We start from the raw sequence: 17,461 nt of genomic DNA, 5'->3' as shown, positions 1-17,461 counted from the left end.
TGTGCTTGAATTCCAAGTTCACCTATCAGCAGTCAACTGTAACGCTATATTTAGGCTTTCTGTTGGCTGAATCTATGAACTGCTGAACCAAAGAAGGTCAAGCTTCTAGTTAAACGTTTTGGTGTTACAAGATAGTCATCTTCATTCTTAAGAAGATCAAGTATGCTTTCAGGAAGAGACTTCCTGGACTATTGTATCTGTAAAACTGAATTTCTGTTACTAGAGAACCTGATGGTATACTCATAGTATGACAACTTGCACCTAGTTAATCTACTGAATTAAACATTGCTAGTGACAGTTTTGTAAGCCTCTGTCAAAAGTGACCTACAGTGTTCTTTGGGTCCTTCTCATGACTGTGGATCACTTAACTTCAGTAGCTGACATGCTGTCTCCTTTACAGATTGTAACTTCTGCATCAACAGATCTTCAGGACTATACATACTACTTTGTTCCTGCTCCTTGGTTATCTGTGAAACTTCTGAGGCTGTTACAGTGCTACCCACCTCCAGGTAATGCACAAATCACAACAGTGGTCATCTCTTTTATGCAGTACGCTATCTCCAAAGAGCTACTGTGCTGTAGTGTTACCATAACTCGGAGTGCAAGTACATTGTCTTAAGAGAAGGATACTGAAGTCTGTACTCTTGAGTGTTTGTTAAAATTAAACACAACATCGTTCAAAAGGCCACGTAGTTTAGAGCAAAATGTCGAACCAGGGTGCATCTTACAAACCAGTTGCAACTGCCATTTTAAACATTCTTTAGTGTTATCAACTGTATTAAAGTCTTGAAATATATTACAGTGCAGATCATGTTTGGCTTTTGTTCGCACCCAGATAGAACTGTGGCTTAGAATTCTTTTGCCAACTGTATATTGGGGGAGGGTGAACTGTTTTTAATGTATCAGAATACTTTGGTTTATTGAGATTTAGCAAGGTGGAAGGCTTAAGGTAGGGGTTAGAGTGTTGAGCAAAATGAAGTTGTCCAACGGCTTGTTCTTCTCCAGAAGACCCTGCGGTACGTGGTCGTCTAACAGAATGCCTGGAAACTATTCTTAACAAAGCACAGGAGCCACCAAAGTCAAAAAAAGTACAACACTCAAATGCAAAGAATGCTGTGCTGTTTGAGGCAATAAGCTTAATTATACATCATGACAGGTGAGCTGTGAGAACGCTTCTGTTATGAGGGGATTTTTTTAAAGTGAAAAGCTGTTGCTTTCTCTTGAATGCTAAATGGAATTTTATTGGGGGGGAAGGCGGGGAGAACAGAATATGAAGTTGCTTGCTAGATTGGAACACAGTCACAGCAATGGAATTGAACAGTATTAATGAACTGTGGTGCTGTCAGCATTTTTTTATTGCTTTGTTTCTTGCTGCTGCTTTTTTTTTTTTGGTGTTTTGTATTGACCTCACCACTCTAATCCAACAGAGATTATTTGCTCACAGTATCTGAATTTTCTTTTCACCAGCGGGGCATTCTAGCAGACACTTTGAGGCATCTTAAGAAATTTCCACTGCAGAAATAGTATTTTGTATTGGGTGTTCTCAAAACTGTTGCTTTTAACCCTTTCACTTTCTCTCCCGTTCTGTGCAGTGAGCCAAATCTACTAGTCCGTGCCTGTAACCAGCTAGGTCAGTTCTTGCAGCACCGAGAAACTAATTTGCGTTACCTAGCACTGGAAAGCATGTGCACGCTTGCCAGCTCTGAATTCTCACATGAGGCTGTGAAAACACACATAGAAACAGTTATCAATGCATTGAAGGTAAATATTTAAGTGTGCAGTCTGTTTTGAGTGTGGTCTTCTCCACTGCCTCAATGCCCTCTCCCTCACTGCCCCAAATCCCCCATCCCCAATTAAGCTAATAATACTTGGGGACCAAATGCATTATTCTCAGAAGTCTGCTTTAGGTTTTTTCCTTAATCCTGCAAAATCTTGCTGTGCTGGTAATGATAGAGGTCAGCTTCAGTTTATTTCTGCAGCTTACTAGTAAATCTGATACTTGCAGCTGTGGCCCCTGTAACACTTTGGTATCTCCTCAAGCTGTAGACTGAAGATGAATAATTCATTCAAAATGTGCAATTTCAAAACAGAGAATGCTAGGAAGACTTTGTTTTATTACTGTGTTGCTGGTATCAGACACTGTTCCTTCACTGCAGTAGCTTATGGGGAGCAGTAGGGCAGACCAACTTCCACTGCAGAATCAGAAAGTCAGGAAGACACAATCCCAGGCCATGTTTATGTGAAAAAGCAGAAGTCAAAAGAGGAAGACTGATTTGCATGTAAATTTACTTGCACACTTCAGTGTTTACATGTATTGTTTTCTTCTAAGTTTATGCTGTAGCATATTAATATATTTGTCTGATTTTAAAGTACATATCTGTTCTAGCTGGGCTTCTGTTGATACAAGGCAACCCCAATACTAAACCTGAAGGTAGCTAATTGCCTGTTGGCCTGGTGACAATTTGACAATTTCAGCAAGTTATTAGTGTGTTTGTGGCCAGTGGTGTCAGTTACCCAGTACACAGTGGACCACAAACTCATTCACCCTAGTTAGGGTAATAGTGGAGTATTCTGTACAAACTCCTCCATCCTTTCAGCACTTGCACAGATTTGAATATGTATACTACAGAAACAAAACCTGATGATTTGAATTTTGTAATATTATCTAAAAGCAGGAAGCTGAGTCTCCAGTGACCTCTTTCTAGGTGACTGAAAGTGAGAACAGCAAGAAACTCATAGCTTATGTGAAGGGTATATCTAAGTTCATTCTGCATCTGAAAGATTATGAAAATGCTTTTGTTTTAAGTTTGACGATGGATTATAGTAAGTTTCATCTCTTTAAGTTGCATGTGCTTTCCAAATAACAATGAAATCATCTGGACCTCTTGCTGTGTGTCCTTTTGCAGACTGAAAGAGATGTAAGCGTACGACAAAGAGCTGTAGATCTCCTGTATGCAATGTGTGACCGAAGCAATGCCCAACAGATTGTGGCTGAAATGCTGAATTACTTGGAGACTGCTGATTATTCCATTAGAGAAGAAATTGTGAGATATTCGTGTTTCCTTATTTTTTTCATAGCTGGCTTTGGTACAATATGTATCATTTGTTGATTGGGATGCTGGATAGTCTGTGATAGAGATTCTTTTTCATGGTGATGTAAAAAAAAAAAAAAAAAAACACCAACCAAAAATGAGAACACACCAAAAAACAAACAAAACCCCCAAAACCTCAAGTTTGTAGTCTAATAGCAAAGAATGTTCTTCATTTAGGTTAAACTAATGGGGGAGGTGGGAGGAAAAAAAAACCTTGGAAACTAGGAATTTTAAAAACTAAGTTTGGTCTCAGGGCATTGCATATAGAAAGTGAAGTGAATTTTATCAGTATTTGAGCAAATATAGTCTCTCGATCTGAGGGTTATGTCCTACTCTAGTCAACTGTTTAACAGCTTCAAAAATTAGTGTGATAAATACTTATTTGTGGGTAGAACTTCATACTGCGTATGCTGTGAGAACGTTCTCTCAGTCTAAGGATTCCCAGAAACAATACCATATCAACTAAAAGAGAAGCATGATATGTATCTCCTTCATCCCAGCAGGAAAAAAAATGCAAAAGTTTAAATACTTGCTTAATGACCTTCCTAGAATGGTAGCCAAAACCTGTACTTTACGGTAATTATTTAGCTTAGTTAAGTGCTAAAGCTTCTTGATCGGAGAAGTTAACATAGAATACAGTGTTAGTTGATTTACCTCTTGTACTGTCTTGTTGCTGTTGACAATCTACCCTAACTTGGCAGATAATGTGAATTTCATTCTGTTAATTTACTACTCTTAAAAGAATAGGTCAATATAAATGCAACTGATGACAAATTATGTGGAAGTCTCTTCCTATATCCTGAAGCAAGCAGTCAGCATAGAAATCTTAGTATGACCTGAAAAAGTCAGCTATATTTTGGTGACTCTGGTCTGTCTGTGCTAGCTTGAGTTTCCTCTTTTTTTTGAAGAGGTCTCCAATTTCCTATTTGGTCCTGTCTCAGTGATGGTTTAGGTGGTGTTTTTTATAGCAAACAAAAAATGTTCAATAAATTGCTTTTGATCGCTTAGGTACACAGTTGAAAAGCCACAGATGCAACATTCGAATGCGTTATGGGGAAAGCATTATGTACCTGGCAACTGATGTGTCCTGGCACAGAATTTCAATGTTCATCTTTCACCTTCGCTGTAGGAGCAAGTGAGCAAGCTGACGCATCTGAAACTGAGGCTTCTGGGCTATCATGGAGTGTCGCTAGGTGGATATGAAAGTGAATCTTGATACACAGCTTGTAGTAGAAGCTAGTCAACCTTCTTTCTTCTCTTATGTGTGTTCAGGTTCTGAAAGTTGCAATTCTAGCTGAGAAGTATGCAGTGGATTATACCTGGTATGTGGATACAATCTTGAATCTGATTCGCATTGCTGGTGACTATGTCAGTGAAGAAGTGTGGTATCGAGTTATTCAGATTGTCATCAACAGGGATGATGTTCAAGGATATGCAGCAAAGACTGTTTTTGAGGTGAGAATAACTGTTTTCAATTTACTTTCAAAATGAGGTAGGAATTAAGTAAACACCACGTGATCTAGCAGGTGTGTGTCCTTCCCCATGTAGGGAGGAGTAAAAATATGATCCTGAATATTTCAACAAAATGCTACTGAAGCTTTCTGTAAAACCAGCATCATAGATTTTCAGAGCCAGAGACTGTATTAAGTTGATGAGAAGCTTCTCTGGCCTAAGTAATGTAGAATACATCTGGTACTGTTCTGGTTTTGGTGAGGGAAGGCAGAGTGGGTTATGCTGGGTTTTTTATTATTTCGGTGGATGGCACTGAATGAACAGCTTAGTAAGGAAATTACATTACCTGGAAAATTACTGAAATGTAGTAAAAATAGAAGCCTTTTACAGGGTGGCTTGCTTTTTTTGTGTGTGTGTATTGTTAGTTTTTTGTTTTGTTTTCTGCATGCAGGAAACCAAAACACTCAAAATGATAACTTGATCTTTCTGGAAGCATATACCCATTCCTTCTGTTCAGGATCTGATAAAACTGGAATTTGAATATTAAAGGAGAACACTTTCAAATGTCCAGCCTTGTTGCTCTGATTTTGTTTGGCTTCTTCATGGGCTTTCCACTCTTTTTTTTTTTTTTTTTAATTTCCTTTCCTGAATGTTTAAGCTGACTTTTGGAACTCGTCCCTGCATGTATGTGTTTCTTTGTACTCAGTAAAGACAGTATTTTTATCTTGGACAACTTCAGCACATTTTTGCAAGGTTTAATTTACATATATTAACATTATTCTGACACCCCTGAAGATGTAAGGGGAAACCTAAGCAGCCGTATCTGTCCTCAGAAATCCATAGTGCTGCTAGATGGGCCTAAGAGTGCTCTTAAGCAAGTAATATTTGTTAGAGATTCTTCTACAAAGTCATACCACCTATGAGAAAAGCACAGTAAGTGCTCTGTAGTGCCTAGACCTATGGTCTGCTCTTACAGGAAAGTAGACTAGAAAACTGGACATGGAAGTGACAGAAAAGATATTTTTTGATACACTACAGATTGATGATTATTAATGTGTTCCTACAGGCCCTTCAAGCTCCAGCATGCCATGAGAATCTTGTAAAAGTAGGTGGCTACATCTTGGGAGAATTTGGAAATCTGATAGCAGGTGATCCAAGATCAAGGTAAAATACCTTCTAAAATACTGAATTGAAGTAGTAACACTTCCTGTAAAGTATCTAGTCTATTTAATATTCCTAAAGGCCAGTTAACAAATGATTCAGCTATTGCTAGTAATGCATTAAGAATTATCATGTCTACAACAACTGAATAAACTATTTTTCTTCTAATCTTTTAAGTCCCCTCATCCAGTTCAACTTGCTACATTCCAAGTTTCATCTGTGTAGTGTTCCTACCCGAGCTCTGCTTCTGTCTACCTACATCAAGTTTGTGAACCTGTTTCCAGAAATCAAAACTACAATTCAAGATGTATTGCGCAGTGACAGTCAGCTAAAGAATGCTGATGTTGAGCTGCAGCAGAGAGCTGTTGAGTATTTGAGACTCAGTACTATTGCCAGTACTGATATATTGGTAGGTATAAAGATGACCTTTATTTTTATGCAGAACTCCTTAGCTGTGTGTTCTGTCTACAAGTAAACTCCACTAAACCTTACCTGATGGCTCAGAAATCTTAATGCAGGATTAAGGATCCACAATGTGGGTGCTAATTCTTTTAGTCTACCTAATTCAGCTGCAGTCATCTTTAATTTAGAGCTAAAAGCAAAGTTGTTATTGCTTTAGTGGGACAAATGACTGTGAAAGCATGCTAATCTAGAGCTGGGAAGCCAGTGAAAGCTGGCATAGTACAGGGTCCTACAGTATTCAGATACCAAAAAGCCAGTGTTTTGTTTTGAGGACTTACTTGATGGTGGGCAGGAAACTTGTAATTGTGCTGAATTTTTTTTTTTTGTCTGTAGAAGTTCACAGTGTTTTAGCCTGATGCTTTTGGGTCTGGCCAGAGCATTGGAAACTTAGTCTTGACAGCTAATAAATGCTTAGGTCTGACTAGACCCTTGGATAATCTTCTGTGGTTTCAGTCCAGGTCTGCTTGACTTAAGGACCATTAGGTCTGCTATGATCTTATTTTTTCTTTTTAATTTAATAGCACTGTACCAGGGGAGTGATATGCTCCTGTTTTCTTAAACAACTGTTTTGGGAGGACTTCAGAAAGTTTTAAATTTTTTTTTTTTTTTTTTAAAAAGCAAGTAGACTCCATCACTGTACAATAAACTGCATAGTTGTTTTCTGTGTGGATAATTACTTCTGCTTTTCCCTCATGCAATCTATAAGGGTGTATCTCTTCAAAGACTCAGAAGCTGGTTTGGCTTTTTATGTAAGTTTAACTAATACCCTTTTTTTTTTTTTTTCCTGTGGTAAGGCTACAGTGCTGGAAGAAATGCCGCCCTTTCCAGAGAGGGAATCTTCTATTTTGGCTAAACTCAAGAAGAAGAAAGGCCCAGGCACAGTTACTGACCTGGAAGAGATCAAAAAGGAGAGGAGCTCCGATATGAATGGAAGTGCGGAACCTGCCTCTGTCAATGCCAGTGCTGTTGTGAGTTTAAAAGCTGTTATTTCGCTAATTTAGATGACATGCAAGTGAGAAAAGAATGGTTTCCTTAAAGCAGCTTTTTAGGGGTTTAAAACTTCTCATCTAAAAGTTAAGACTGTTTTGCTATAAAGTAGCAGGGGAACATACAGCTGCTTTCCCCCCACCACATGCTTGGATGCAATTTTCCTTTGGAAATCTTATGTAAATGAGGACAAACTGTCTGCAGCCTAAAAAAAAAATAGCCCTTTTACGTTGTTACTTTGAAAAATCTTGCTGTAAACTTAGAAATGGGAATTTCCTTGCCAGTGAAATTGCAGTGAAGGTGAGATGATAAAATTAACATATTTCAAAGCAGTAACTCGAATTTCAAAGTATCAGCTGTTCTTCTGCCTTGTCTAAAGTGGTAGATATTTTGCATCTTGTTTTGGGTTGTTATTGTTTTTACTAGAAGTGGACAACACTTGACTTAAAATGGATGTCCTTAAATCAATATAATGTTGTTAGTCTTTATTTGACAGTACTATTTGGTAGACAAGGCCACACTCTTGTTTCTTCTGAGCTGCAACTTCTCATTTTGTTGTCAATTAAAGCTGGTAGGATGAATTGTTCCATAACGTAATACTTGTTTCTAATTTTAATGACTAGCATAGCTTGTAATTACACTTGAGATGTAGTAGTAGATTACCTAAGAGGAGGAACTATTGTAGCACACTCCCCACCCTGTTTGTTAAAGCATAATCCTTTAGCTCTTAGTCACTGCAGTATGTAAGAGTAGATGTTCCAAGTGCAACATATTTGAATGGACAGAAATGCCTTTCCAGCAGAAAAGTTGCCAAATATTCTTTGCATGCCAAATTGCGGTGACTGGCAGTTAGAATTGTGTTATGATTTAAGAGCTTTACTTTATGGGTTGCAGCCCAGAGACTCCCCTGTTACCTTCATCAGTGGCTTTGGTGTGACCCTGGCTTAGATGCCAAGAATATGTTCCAAATTGGAGTTTCAGTGGTTTGTTTTCAGTGGTTCTTACCAATTGGCTTCTGGAAACTTTTGCCAGGGAATTTTTTGTTACACTGCATCAAATTCAGTCTTTGGAGTATCTGATAACTTTGAGTTGGCTTACAAAAACAAAATTTCAGACTCAATTCAAATGCATCTCATGACTCATCTTCAGCATATCTGGCATATTGTAGGCTGCTAATGTCTAATACATTGAACATTTTGTTTAACAGTCTATGCTTTGTTCTCGCATGTGACTTGGGCAGATATATGCAGCCTCTGTTGCATGATTCTGTGTCCTGGCTACTTGATTTTTTTTCTACTTGAGGAAAACAATTTTTGAAGGTCTTGCCCTCTACCTTTAGCGTTTGCAGCTTGAACCAGCTACAGGCTCTGCTTTTTTGCTGGTTACGTTTTACGTTGTTTCTAAGTTTGCCAAGCTTCAAAAACCCAGGACTAAACTGATAATCAATTTTAAAGATGCTGTGATATTTTAATTTAGGTTTGTGTAAAAGTCGCTGCCTTTCTTACTGGATTCTTCATTAAAGAAAAGCAACACATTTGAATTTTATTCCCTACAGTACTTAATTTCCCTTGAAACTAAGAGGGGAGGAGAGAAGGGGCAAAACATTGTCGTATTTCTTCTGCAGAATTCTAGACAGATTAATTCTAGACAGATGAATTTTGGTTTTTTTATTTAACGGCTAGATGGACATAACTCTCTTCAAAGGAAAAAAAGAAAAACATATCTGTAAATGACCTTAAGTTGAAATGCAAGGTGATAACTGCATTCATGAAGCCTCCTACATCCATTCAAAGCTTGATTTGGAGTGGGGAGAGGCACTTTGCCGTAGCTTAGCTGTCTATGCAAGAGACAGGTTTTGGTGGTTTGTGGGGTTTTTTTTTTTGGTTGGTGTGTGTGTTTTTTGTTTGTGTTGTTTTGTTTTGGTGTTTTGTTTTTTTGTTTTGCTGTAGTGTAACACCAAAGTGTCTTGTCTTCCCTAGTCTACTCCTTCTCCATCTGCGGATCTGCTGGGTCTGGGTGCTGCCCCTCTCACCAATTCAGCTCCCCCACCATCCTCTAGTGGTAGCCTGCTGGTGGATGTATTTTCAGATTCAGCTTCTGCGGTTGCACCTCTTGCTCCTGGTTCTGACGACAACTTTGCAAGGTAATTAAGTCAGCCTGTAAGGAATCTGGAGAAGAATTTGTCTGTTAAAACAGGATTAGAGAAAAAAAATATACATACAATAACTTTTGGTTTTGTTCCAGCTTATTGAATACATTCCTGGGTGGTAGTTGTGCAGCAAGAGAGGTGTTCTTGAACTCTATGCTGGATGTGCTGCCTTTATTGAATACCTCTGCTCATGGAAAAACTGAGTCTGTAGTAATCAACCTGTGGATATTAGCCACGCAGTATTACCTAGTTTTCATGCTGGTTTTGCTGCTTTGTTAAACTAAGCTGCTTGGGCATCTCAATACATCTTGAATTTGGGGGTTATCTGGCCTGATATTCATATGTTTATTCTTATCTTATTTCTGTAAAGTATTATTGTGTGTCTCCACTTACGGCAAGCTGATACTGGGACAGTGAGATGGATTATATCCAGAGATACTGGTTCTCAGAATTTCCAGATACACTTAAATTGTTCTGCCACTGTCTGACAAACAGGTGTGAAAAGGGGAAAAAACCAACAAGTGCTTTTCTTTTTTTTTTTTTTTTAAGGGGATTTGATACAAGTATCTTCCGAATTACATTACCAAATGTAGTGTAGGTGCAATGTGTTATTAATCCCTTTAGTATTAAAAGCCACTGTGGCTAAACTCAAAATGTTATTTAGCTAAACTTTTGGAAATAAATAGTATAAGATCACAGAATGTCTTTAAAAATCTGTCATCTTACTAGCCAAAGAACGTATTACTATTGCCAAAGACCAAATTTTGAATGATGTCATAAATTTGTGATGCATCTTAGTATAAAAGACATAATTAGTGAAACTAATCTGCCTGGACCATTGATACTTTAATCAAAATTTTATATTAGGCAATGCATTGTTGCAGATTTGCAGTGATTAAGACTTGATCCTGTGTTTCTCTTGGAAGGCAATAAGCAATGTTTAATCATGCTAGACAATACCAAGACTTTAAGAAGCTACACAAGCTTGTTAGAGCTTTTTTTTTTTAAGAGGGGAAAAAAACCCCCCACAATACTAGTAGCCTCATAAGCAAAAGTTACCTAAAAAGAGTTTTCTCTTTCTGCAGAAGAAAGTATAGCATTGCCCAACCCCTTGGTCTGTCTGTAGATGATGAAATGCTTCTCTAATGATACTGAGAAGTTGCCTTTTACAGTTTCCTGCCTCTCTTTAGTGCTGTTGTCACTTTTGTTTCTAATCTGTTACTTGGGTAAGTCATTCTCTGTGTGCCTGTATATTCTTGCCTACACTTAATACTTGCGTGTTTTTTAAGAACTGATTGTGCAGCTGTAGTTAGAAGTGCCACTAAGCTTGATGAGGCCTCCACTTGAAAGCACACATTTGTAGTAGTTAATATACATCTACATTTATGGTTTTGAACTAAAACTTTTTTGCCATCACAATTAAACACCTAAAAGGACTTGGTTCTTTAAGAGGCATAAATTTAAGCTACTGAACACCTTCAGCTGTCTCCTGTCTTTGGGAAGAATTGCTGGTTCCTAACAATCAGGGTGGGGTGGGGAAGAGAAGTGGGGGGAAAACATTGTCTAATGCCTAAAACCTTTCTAGGTGTACTGAGCTAGGGCAGCTAATAAATTTTTCATGCATTAAACTCAACAGTACCATTTTTGAGGAAGGAGGTAAAAGAAATAACTAAGCACTAAGCTGTCTTTACTAACTCCTGCTATCTCTGTCGCTACTGCCTTTCTTCCTTTGTGCTGCCTGAACTAGCCCTGACCTGGCTTCATCTGAGGTAGTTTCTGAGGAACCAGCTGATACTGTGCATGATGCTGATGAGCTTTTTCACAAGTAAGCAATACTAAAACCTTGCAAGGCTGGGCAACTTCCAGAACATAGTTATAAAGCAAAACTATATTGTGCATTAACTTACCAGCAAAACTGGAGAAACATGTACTGTCAGACTTGTGACTAGAACACCTCTATAGATGCTGTGGATTGTATGACAAGCTCATGAATACACAGGTTAGAGTTGCCTTTATGAGTCAGTGCTATCACACACTGCTCTAAAATGAGGCAATGCCATTTGTGTGTTAAGTTTTGCAACTATTCACAAATAAAGGAACAACATAAAAGTATATTTTCAAAAGTGCTGATAACGATATTTGAGAGCATGTTTTAAGTCCCTTGTATGCAAAAGGCTGATGTTTGCTGACCACCTCTTCTACTTTTAAGTGAAGGGTGACTGAAATCACTGCAGAATGGGCTTCCTCTCTCAAAATGGAAAAAAAAATAAAGTTCTCAGTTGACTTATGTGACACAAAACTGATAAAACAAGGGATTCTTTTTTTCTTTCAGGTTTAAACAGTCAGACCTTCAAACTTTTCAATTCTGCACCAACCTAATGAGTTTCAGAAGTTGTCAAGAATATGAATAAGAAAAATCCTAGTCTGTTGCCTGGTCCTTTATAGACTGTGTGTGTTTGTATAGCATATTGTGGCTTCCTTTGTAGTTTCTCAGACATCCTATCAAATAAAAATCTCAGTTCTTTTAGTGTCCTACAAGTGGTGGTTTTGGTTGTAAAATTGTCTTTTCTAACTCTGCAGTTTTCTGCAAAGGCCTCTCTTGCAGACTGATGCACTCTAGGTTAACCACAATCTTCATCCTCTGTGTAAACCCTGAATTTTGTGGTTTTAAATATTGTTTAATATCATTCAATTTAAAACACGTTCTCCCTCTCTTCCCCTAGGTTTGTGTGTAAGAATAATGGAGTCTTATTTGAAAATCAGTTGCTACAAATTGGATTGAAATCTGAATTTCGGCAGAATCTGGGTAAGATCTTTCAGGCCAAGTGGTTATCTGTTTGCATTATCAACCCCAATTCCAGCACGATATTGCGGATAGGACTTACTTTTCCGCTGCTTAAGAGGGAAATGTGATTTCAGGCCTAACCTATCTTAGGATCTTCGCTGTGTGTGTGTCCCTGGCTTCTATATGGGTTCTTGTTTCCTTAAACTTTTTGATGGTTTTGGTAGCTGAGATGAAATGGGAGTGTTAAGTGGTACTGTAAGCTCCAGCTCTTGCTGCCTAGTTGTAAGTCTGGTACAGCTAGGGTTATAAAGGACCATTCCCCTCAATTGTTATATCTTGCAGTATAGCTTCTTGTAATAATATTATATGCAATACATTTCAGACGTGTCTGTTGTAATACATGAATGCACAAGATACTGAAAATATCTAGGGAAGAGCTGGGAATCAAACACAGGCCAGCACTAGAATTGCTTGCTTCTCTCCTTCTGCATCACTTTTGGTACCATAATAGCTTCTTTACGTAAAGTAATGTTCTCCGGCAATTGAAAGACTTCCACTGATTATTTAACTGCCTGTGTGACAGCTACTGTGGGAGAGGTCTGATGGCTTGTTTTAATCTGTTATTTGATTTTGAACTGTGAATATCTTGGTAAGATAAGCCATGTAAATTGTGTTGTTTTTAAAAGTTGTTTTAAAGAAAGGTAGAAAGACAATGTATTTGATACTTGAAGCACAAGTAGTTCAATACAGTTACGTGTGATGTACCTAAAAATCCTGATGTCTTATTTTTTCTTTCTAGGACGTATGTTCATATTCTATGGTAATAAGACATCAACACAGTTCTTGAATTTTACTCCAACAGTAATCTGCTCAGATGACCTACAGTCAAATATCCTTAAATGCAGTAGCATGTGTCTGTTCTTATTTGGGTTTTGTGTTTTATGCCACACCATTATAATAAAGCTGCTGGATCAAGGCATGATGTCCTTGACCACGAAGAAATGAGAAACTTACTGATAACTTTCTAAAGTTCTTGTAGAAAGAACAAGTCTTGAGCAGAGATGGAAGATTCTCTCCTTTAAAGCTCTGGTTACAAACACAATTTTTACTGTTGAAATAAGAAATTACGCTGAATAAATATGTAATGTAACTCTGTAGCTTTCTCCACTGTTGTGAAGTAGCACAGGTATAGATATGGTGTCCTTCAAGTCCTGCATTAGCAGATAACCTCAGACTTGAGATGGAGGTAGAAGAATACATGTACACAAAGATGATGATATTTTTAAAATAAGCTCTTCATTTACAGTTTGTCCTTATTGCATGGTATTGCAAATTTAGGATTTCTGGGAGACTATGTCATCAAGCTTGTTTGACTCGAAGCATCACTGTAATGTTCACGTCAAAATGAGATATTGCAGTGGTTTTTATTGTGAAATCTGTGCCTTTATGCCTTTTTGAGGGCATCTTTCTTTAAGAATATTCAAATAACTGAGAATTGTGGGGGTTATTGGTTCTAGGTGCGTCAGTATAGAAAAAAACACATTTTTTTGCTGTACAAGAATTGAGCTTTGAATATTCAGTAGCATATAAAGAATAAGTGGGCACGATGCTGATTCCTCATGTAGCTTATTGGAGGATTTGCTATTTTTTTAAGTTACCAGTCCATTGATCTGTTTCCTTAACCACTTCTTATGCCTGAATCTTCAGACAAAACCTGTTGACCCCACAGTGGATGGAGGTGCACAGGTTCAACAGGTGGTGAACATTGAATGCGTGTCAGACTTCATGGAAGCTCCAATCCTGAACATCCAATTCAGGTAAAACATGGGATTCAAATGCTAGTGAATTAGTTAGATGAAAGATGTTATATTTGTCCTGGTTCTCTGACTGAAGTGTAGAATATGGACATGTAAATCTGTCTTGGGTAGACTACTTAATTGAAAAATTGATCTAACTAAGCTTTAAGCTGCTGGGGGGAGGTAGGGAATCCACTTTGGAACAATGTGGTTTAAAACAAAAAAAACCTCATCAAGAAGCAGCTACTGATAAAATGTCTCCATGACTTCTTTCTGCTATCCATATAAAACAGCAGTCTTCCTGTTTGCTTAAGAAATCTTGACAGGAATTTATGCAGCAACTTCTCCCTTCTGGAAACCAAGGACATTTCTGCAAACAACTTGGACGGGAAATGCATGCAGCCAAAATAGAATCTTGTTATGTCCACTTAACATCAGCCTTTGGGAAATCCTGATTTCTGGGCTACATTCTGTTATTCTAGTCTAAACTGGTTCTTACTGGTATGTTTTCACAGGGATATATTTTCACTCCTTTGGGTGCTATCTAGAAGAATAACAACCTATGTTGAAACTAAGAGATCCTTATTAGAAGTTCTGCCAGTTCACTTCAATGTGCCATCTAAGCAGAACAAATAAATTTATTTAACAGTGGATTAAAACTGTGTTTTAGAAATAACGTTATCTGCTGTTGATGGATTTTAATCATAAACAATTGCACCTTAGTGTTCATCCTCAATTGCTTGGTTGATTTAGGTTGAGAGACTGCTGACACTGTGCTGCGTACACTGTGTTCTTTCTATTCAATATACAGGTATGGTGGAACATTTCAAAATCTTTCGGTAAAATTACCCATCACGCTGAATAAATTCTTTCAGCCGACAGAAATGTCTTCTCAAGACTTTTTTCAGCGTTGGAAGCAACTGAGCAAGTAAGACTTTGTCTATACTTGGGCTTGGGGCTCTTGTGGTGGGCCAAGGGAAGAAAAAGGGTATATTGTGAATGTAGCTGGTGCAGTGCCCCATCCCATACTTAATCCTGTGAGTTATGAACTCTCCCAATATAATTAGTTGCTATTGAACAGTGCTGTACATAATATATGTTATACCATCTATTCATCTTGCCTTGTCTTGCAGTCCAAAACAAGAAGTACAGAATATCTTTAAAGCAAAACACCCGATGGATGCAGAGATCACAAAAGCAAAGGTGGGTGGTAGTGTGGTATTTTTAATTTGTAGTGTAAGGGTCATGGTATAAGCAAACTTTGTTCATCTTGGTTTATATGGTAATTGGACCATCCTGTTGAAGTGTAAGTCCATGTTGTGTAACAGACTCTTCACACCGTTGGGTTGAACGGACTGTTTCTCAGTGTGGCTTGAATTCGATATAGTCTTCGATAGCAGCTGGAAACTTGAACCTATTTAATAAAACACCGATTCAGTACTTAAAACTGAATTGGAAGATACTTCAAGTCTTAATTTATACTAGAGTTACTAGTTAGAAAAGCAAATTTTGTAGAACTGGCTGCCTTAGGCAAATCAGAAGTGACTAGTGTAAGACAGGAATGGCTTTATCAAAAACAGGACAGACTTATGTTAAACCTAACTTCTCAGTTGTTTTCGAGAAGAACCTTTTTTCAGGAACAGCTCATTATCAGGGTCACTCTGTCACTTCAGAAGTTTGTTGTAATAAAATTGGTATTGGATAATTCTTCAATGTCTTGAACACTTCAAATAAAAATTAATCTCCTACTTGTTTTGCTAGTTGGTGGCTGTGCTTTGGTAGACTTGGTATTGGTGTCCTGCTGTCCCCACATCTAAATCTTCTGGGTTTCTTTCATAGATAATTGGCTTTGGATCAGCCCTACTTGAGGAGGTAGATCCCAATCCTGCTAACTTCGTTGGTGCTGGTATCATACATACAAAAACTACTCAGATTGGATGCTTGCTGCGCCTTGAACCCAACCTTCAGGCACAGGTATCTGTTTTAAGTATCTACAGCTTAAATACAAGTTCTTGTTTGAACTAAATATCTTTGTATATCTGAAACTCCTTAAGCTATGTATTTAAAATCACTATTGCAATAGCTAATTGTGACTGCAGACTCCAACAAGAAATGAAATTGTAGCAGCTGGTTCTGGTCCAGTTTGGTAAGCTGCTTGTTCATAGCAATTTCCTGTTGGAAGAGGTCATTGTATTATTCCAGATTGTCTGTGGAGTCTCATCTTCTCTTGAAGGTTGGAAACACTTAATGTTTCTGGTTTATGCACCTTGGACAAGATTAAGTATAATTCCCTTTGTCATTTTAAATTAATAAAAGAATGATTGGCTAAAAAAGAAAACATTAGCAAATGAACACAATGTTAAGACTATTTTTCCTCAAGCATTTTGATAGAGGTTTTATCGAAGTTAACTGAGGACTAAAAATAAGTTTTGAGTGGTAAGTCTTCAGTTTTCTGAAGAAGTGGTGGAAAAGTCTAAGGACTCTATACAACATTTACCCCTCTTAAAGAAAAATTTTGGACTTTAAAGCTATTAAAGCCTAAAAATATTAGAACAATGGTAACTCTCAACAAAGGTTTGAAGATGTACTCCAGCCTATGGTTTGAAAAAGCTGTATTACTCAGTGGCTGGCTGCCAGCCTCTGAATACTTTAATTTGAGGTCTTTTTCCTACCAAATCTAACAAAGCAAGTAAGAGGTAACTGGTAGCTTTCACTAGTTGACTGTGCATTCATTTAATGCCAAACTGTTTAAAAAGTAAATAATACTTTATGTTCTTTTTCAGATGTATAGGCTCACACTACGAACAAGTAAAGAAGCTGTATCTCAGAGATTATGTGAATTGCTGTCAGAACAGTTTTAATAGTAACCATGTCAGTTTGGGTTTTTCCACTTATATCATTGTCTGAGTACTGCAAATAAATGTCTTGTACATCACTGTCTGAGTACTGCAATGTTAACGAATACCAGCTCCCTGCCTTAATAGGACTTGACCCTTGTTTGAAATTAAGACTATAAAATGTACAGTACAGGGAAGTGACTTTTTACATTAAAAATGGCTTTTAGTGTGTTACACAAAGGGTGGGAGAGCTGTCTTGTGCTCCTTTTTTTTTTTTCTTGCAGAGGTCAGGCTTTTAAACTTGTTAATGGGAAATTGATTTAGAAGTGGTAACCAAGGCTTTCAACTGGAAATGGCTAGTAACATTCTGCCTTAATGCCTTTAACAGATACTCCCTCTGCTCTGAGCTGAAAGAAACCAATGTAATGCTGCTCAGTAAGGTTAATTCAGATGTTAATGTAGAGTCAAAACTGTAAAGTTGAACATTGCCACAAGTCTTGTACTGGATAGAAGGCCAGATTCCAAGATGTGTTTGAATCTGATTCAAGTGAACATTTATATTGAGTGTCGCCAATCTTTGTATTTGAAAAATGCCACAGGACCAGAGTCTTAAAGTATTAATCATGTAATCCTTTACATCTTAATGTTTTCTGATCTTTGGAAAGTGGATTGCACACAAAAGCTATTCTTAATCCGTCTGCTTATCTCAAATAATGAGGTGAGCTTCTCTAGTAGGTGGC

At 37.7% G+C, this 17,461-nt stretch overlaps 1 protein-coding gene across 4 annotated transcripts in view; it reads left to right on the top strand.

Annotated features, from left to right (window-relative positions):
• Positions 1-16,819, top strand: part of AP2A2 (adaptor related protein complex 2 subunit alpha 2) — a 47,022-nt gene extending 30,203 nt beyond the window's left edge. Inside the window, exons 7-23 of one of the 4 annotated variants that reach the window (XM_075502358.1) lie at positions 401-509; positions 1,009-1,156; positions 1,593-1,761; positions 2,907-3,044; positions 4,365-4,547; positions 5,611-5,708; positions 5,883-6,114; positions 6,962-7,135; positions 9,134-9,297; positions 11,051-11,128; positions 12,027-12,109; positions 12,888-12,967; positions 13,772-13,905; positions 14,696-14,812; positions 15,018-15,087; positions 15,724-15,858; positions 16,668-16,819. In XM_075502358.1, the coding sequence (XP_075358473.1) occupies positions 401-509; positions 1,009-1,156; positions 1,593-1,761; positions 2,907-3,044; positions 4,365-4,547; positions 5,611-5,708; positions 5,883-6,114; positions 6,962-7,135; positions 9,134-9,297; positions 11,051-11,128; positions 12,027-12,109; positions 12,888-12,967; positions 13,772-13,905; positions 14,696-14,812; positions 15,018-15,087; positions 15,724-15,858; positions 16,668-16,745 (2,190 nt within the window). In that variant the 3' untranslated portion in view covers positions 16,746-16,819. Of the gene's footprint in view, positions 1-400; positions 510-1,005; positions 1,157-1,592; positions 1,762-2,906; positions 3,045-4,364; positions 4,548-5,610; positions 5,709-5,882; positions 6,115-6,961; positions 7,136-9,133; positions 9,298-11,050; positions 11,129-12,026; positions 12,110-12,887; positions 12,968-13,771; positions 13,906-14,695; positions 14,813-15,017; positions 15,088-15,723; positions 15,859-16,667 lie in introns of all 4 variants that reach the window. The other 3 variants (XM_075502357.1, XM_075502360.1, XM_075502359.1) reach the window with 3 other exon arrangements.
• Positions 16,820-17,461: the final 642 nt, after the last annotated feature.

This window comes from Mycteria americana, chromosome 5 (genome assembly GCF_035582795.1).
Source record: "Mycteria americana isolate JAX WOST 10 ecotype Jacksonville Zoo and Gardens chromosome 5, USCA_MyAme_1.0, whole genome shotgun sequence".
In the NCBI taxonomy this organism is placed as follows: Eukaryota; Metazoa; Chordata; class Aves; order Ciconiiformes; family Ciconiidae; genus Mycteria; species Mycteria americana.
Note: the sequence above shows the minus strand (reverse complement) of the source record. Positions and strands in the feature narration are given on the sequence as shown.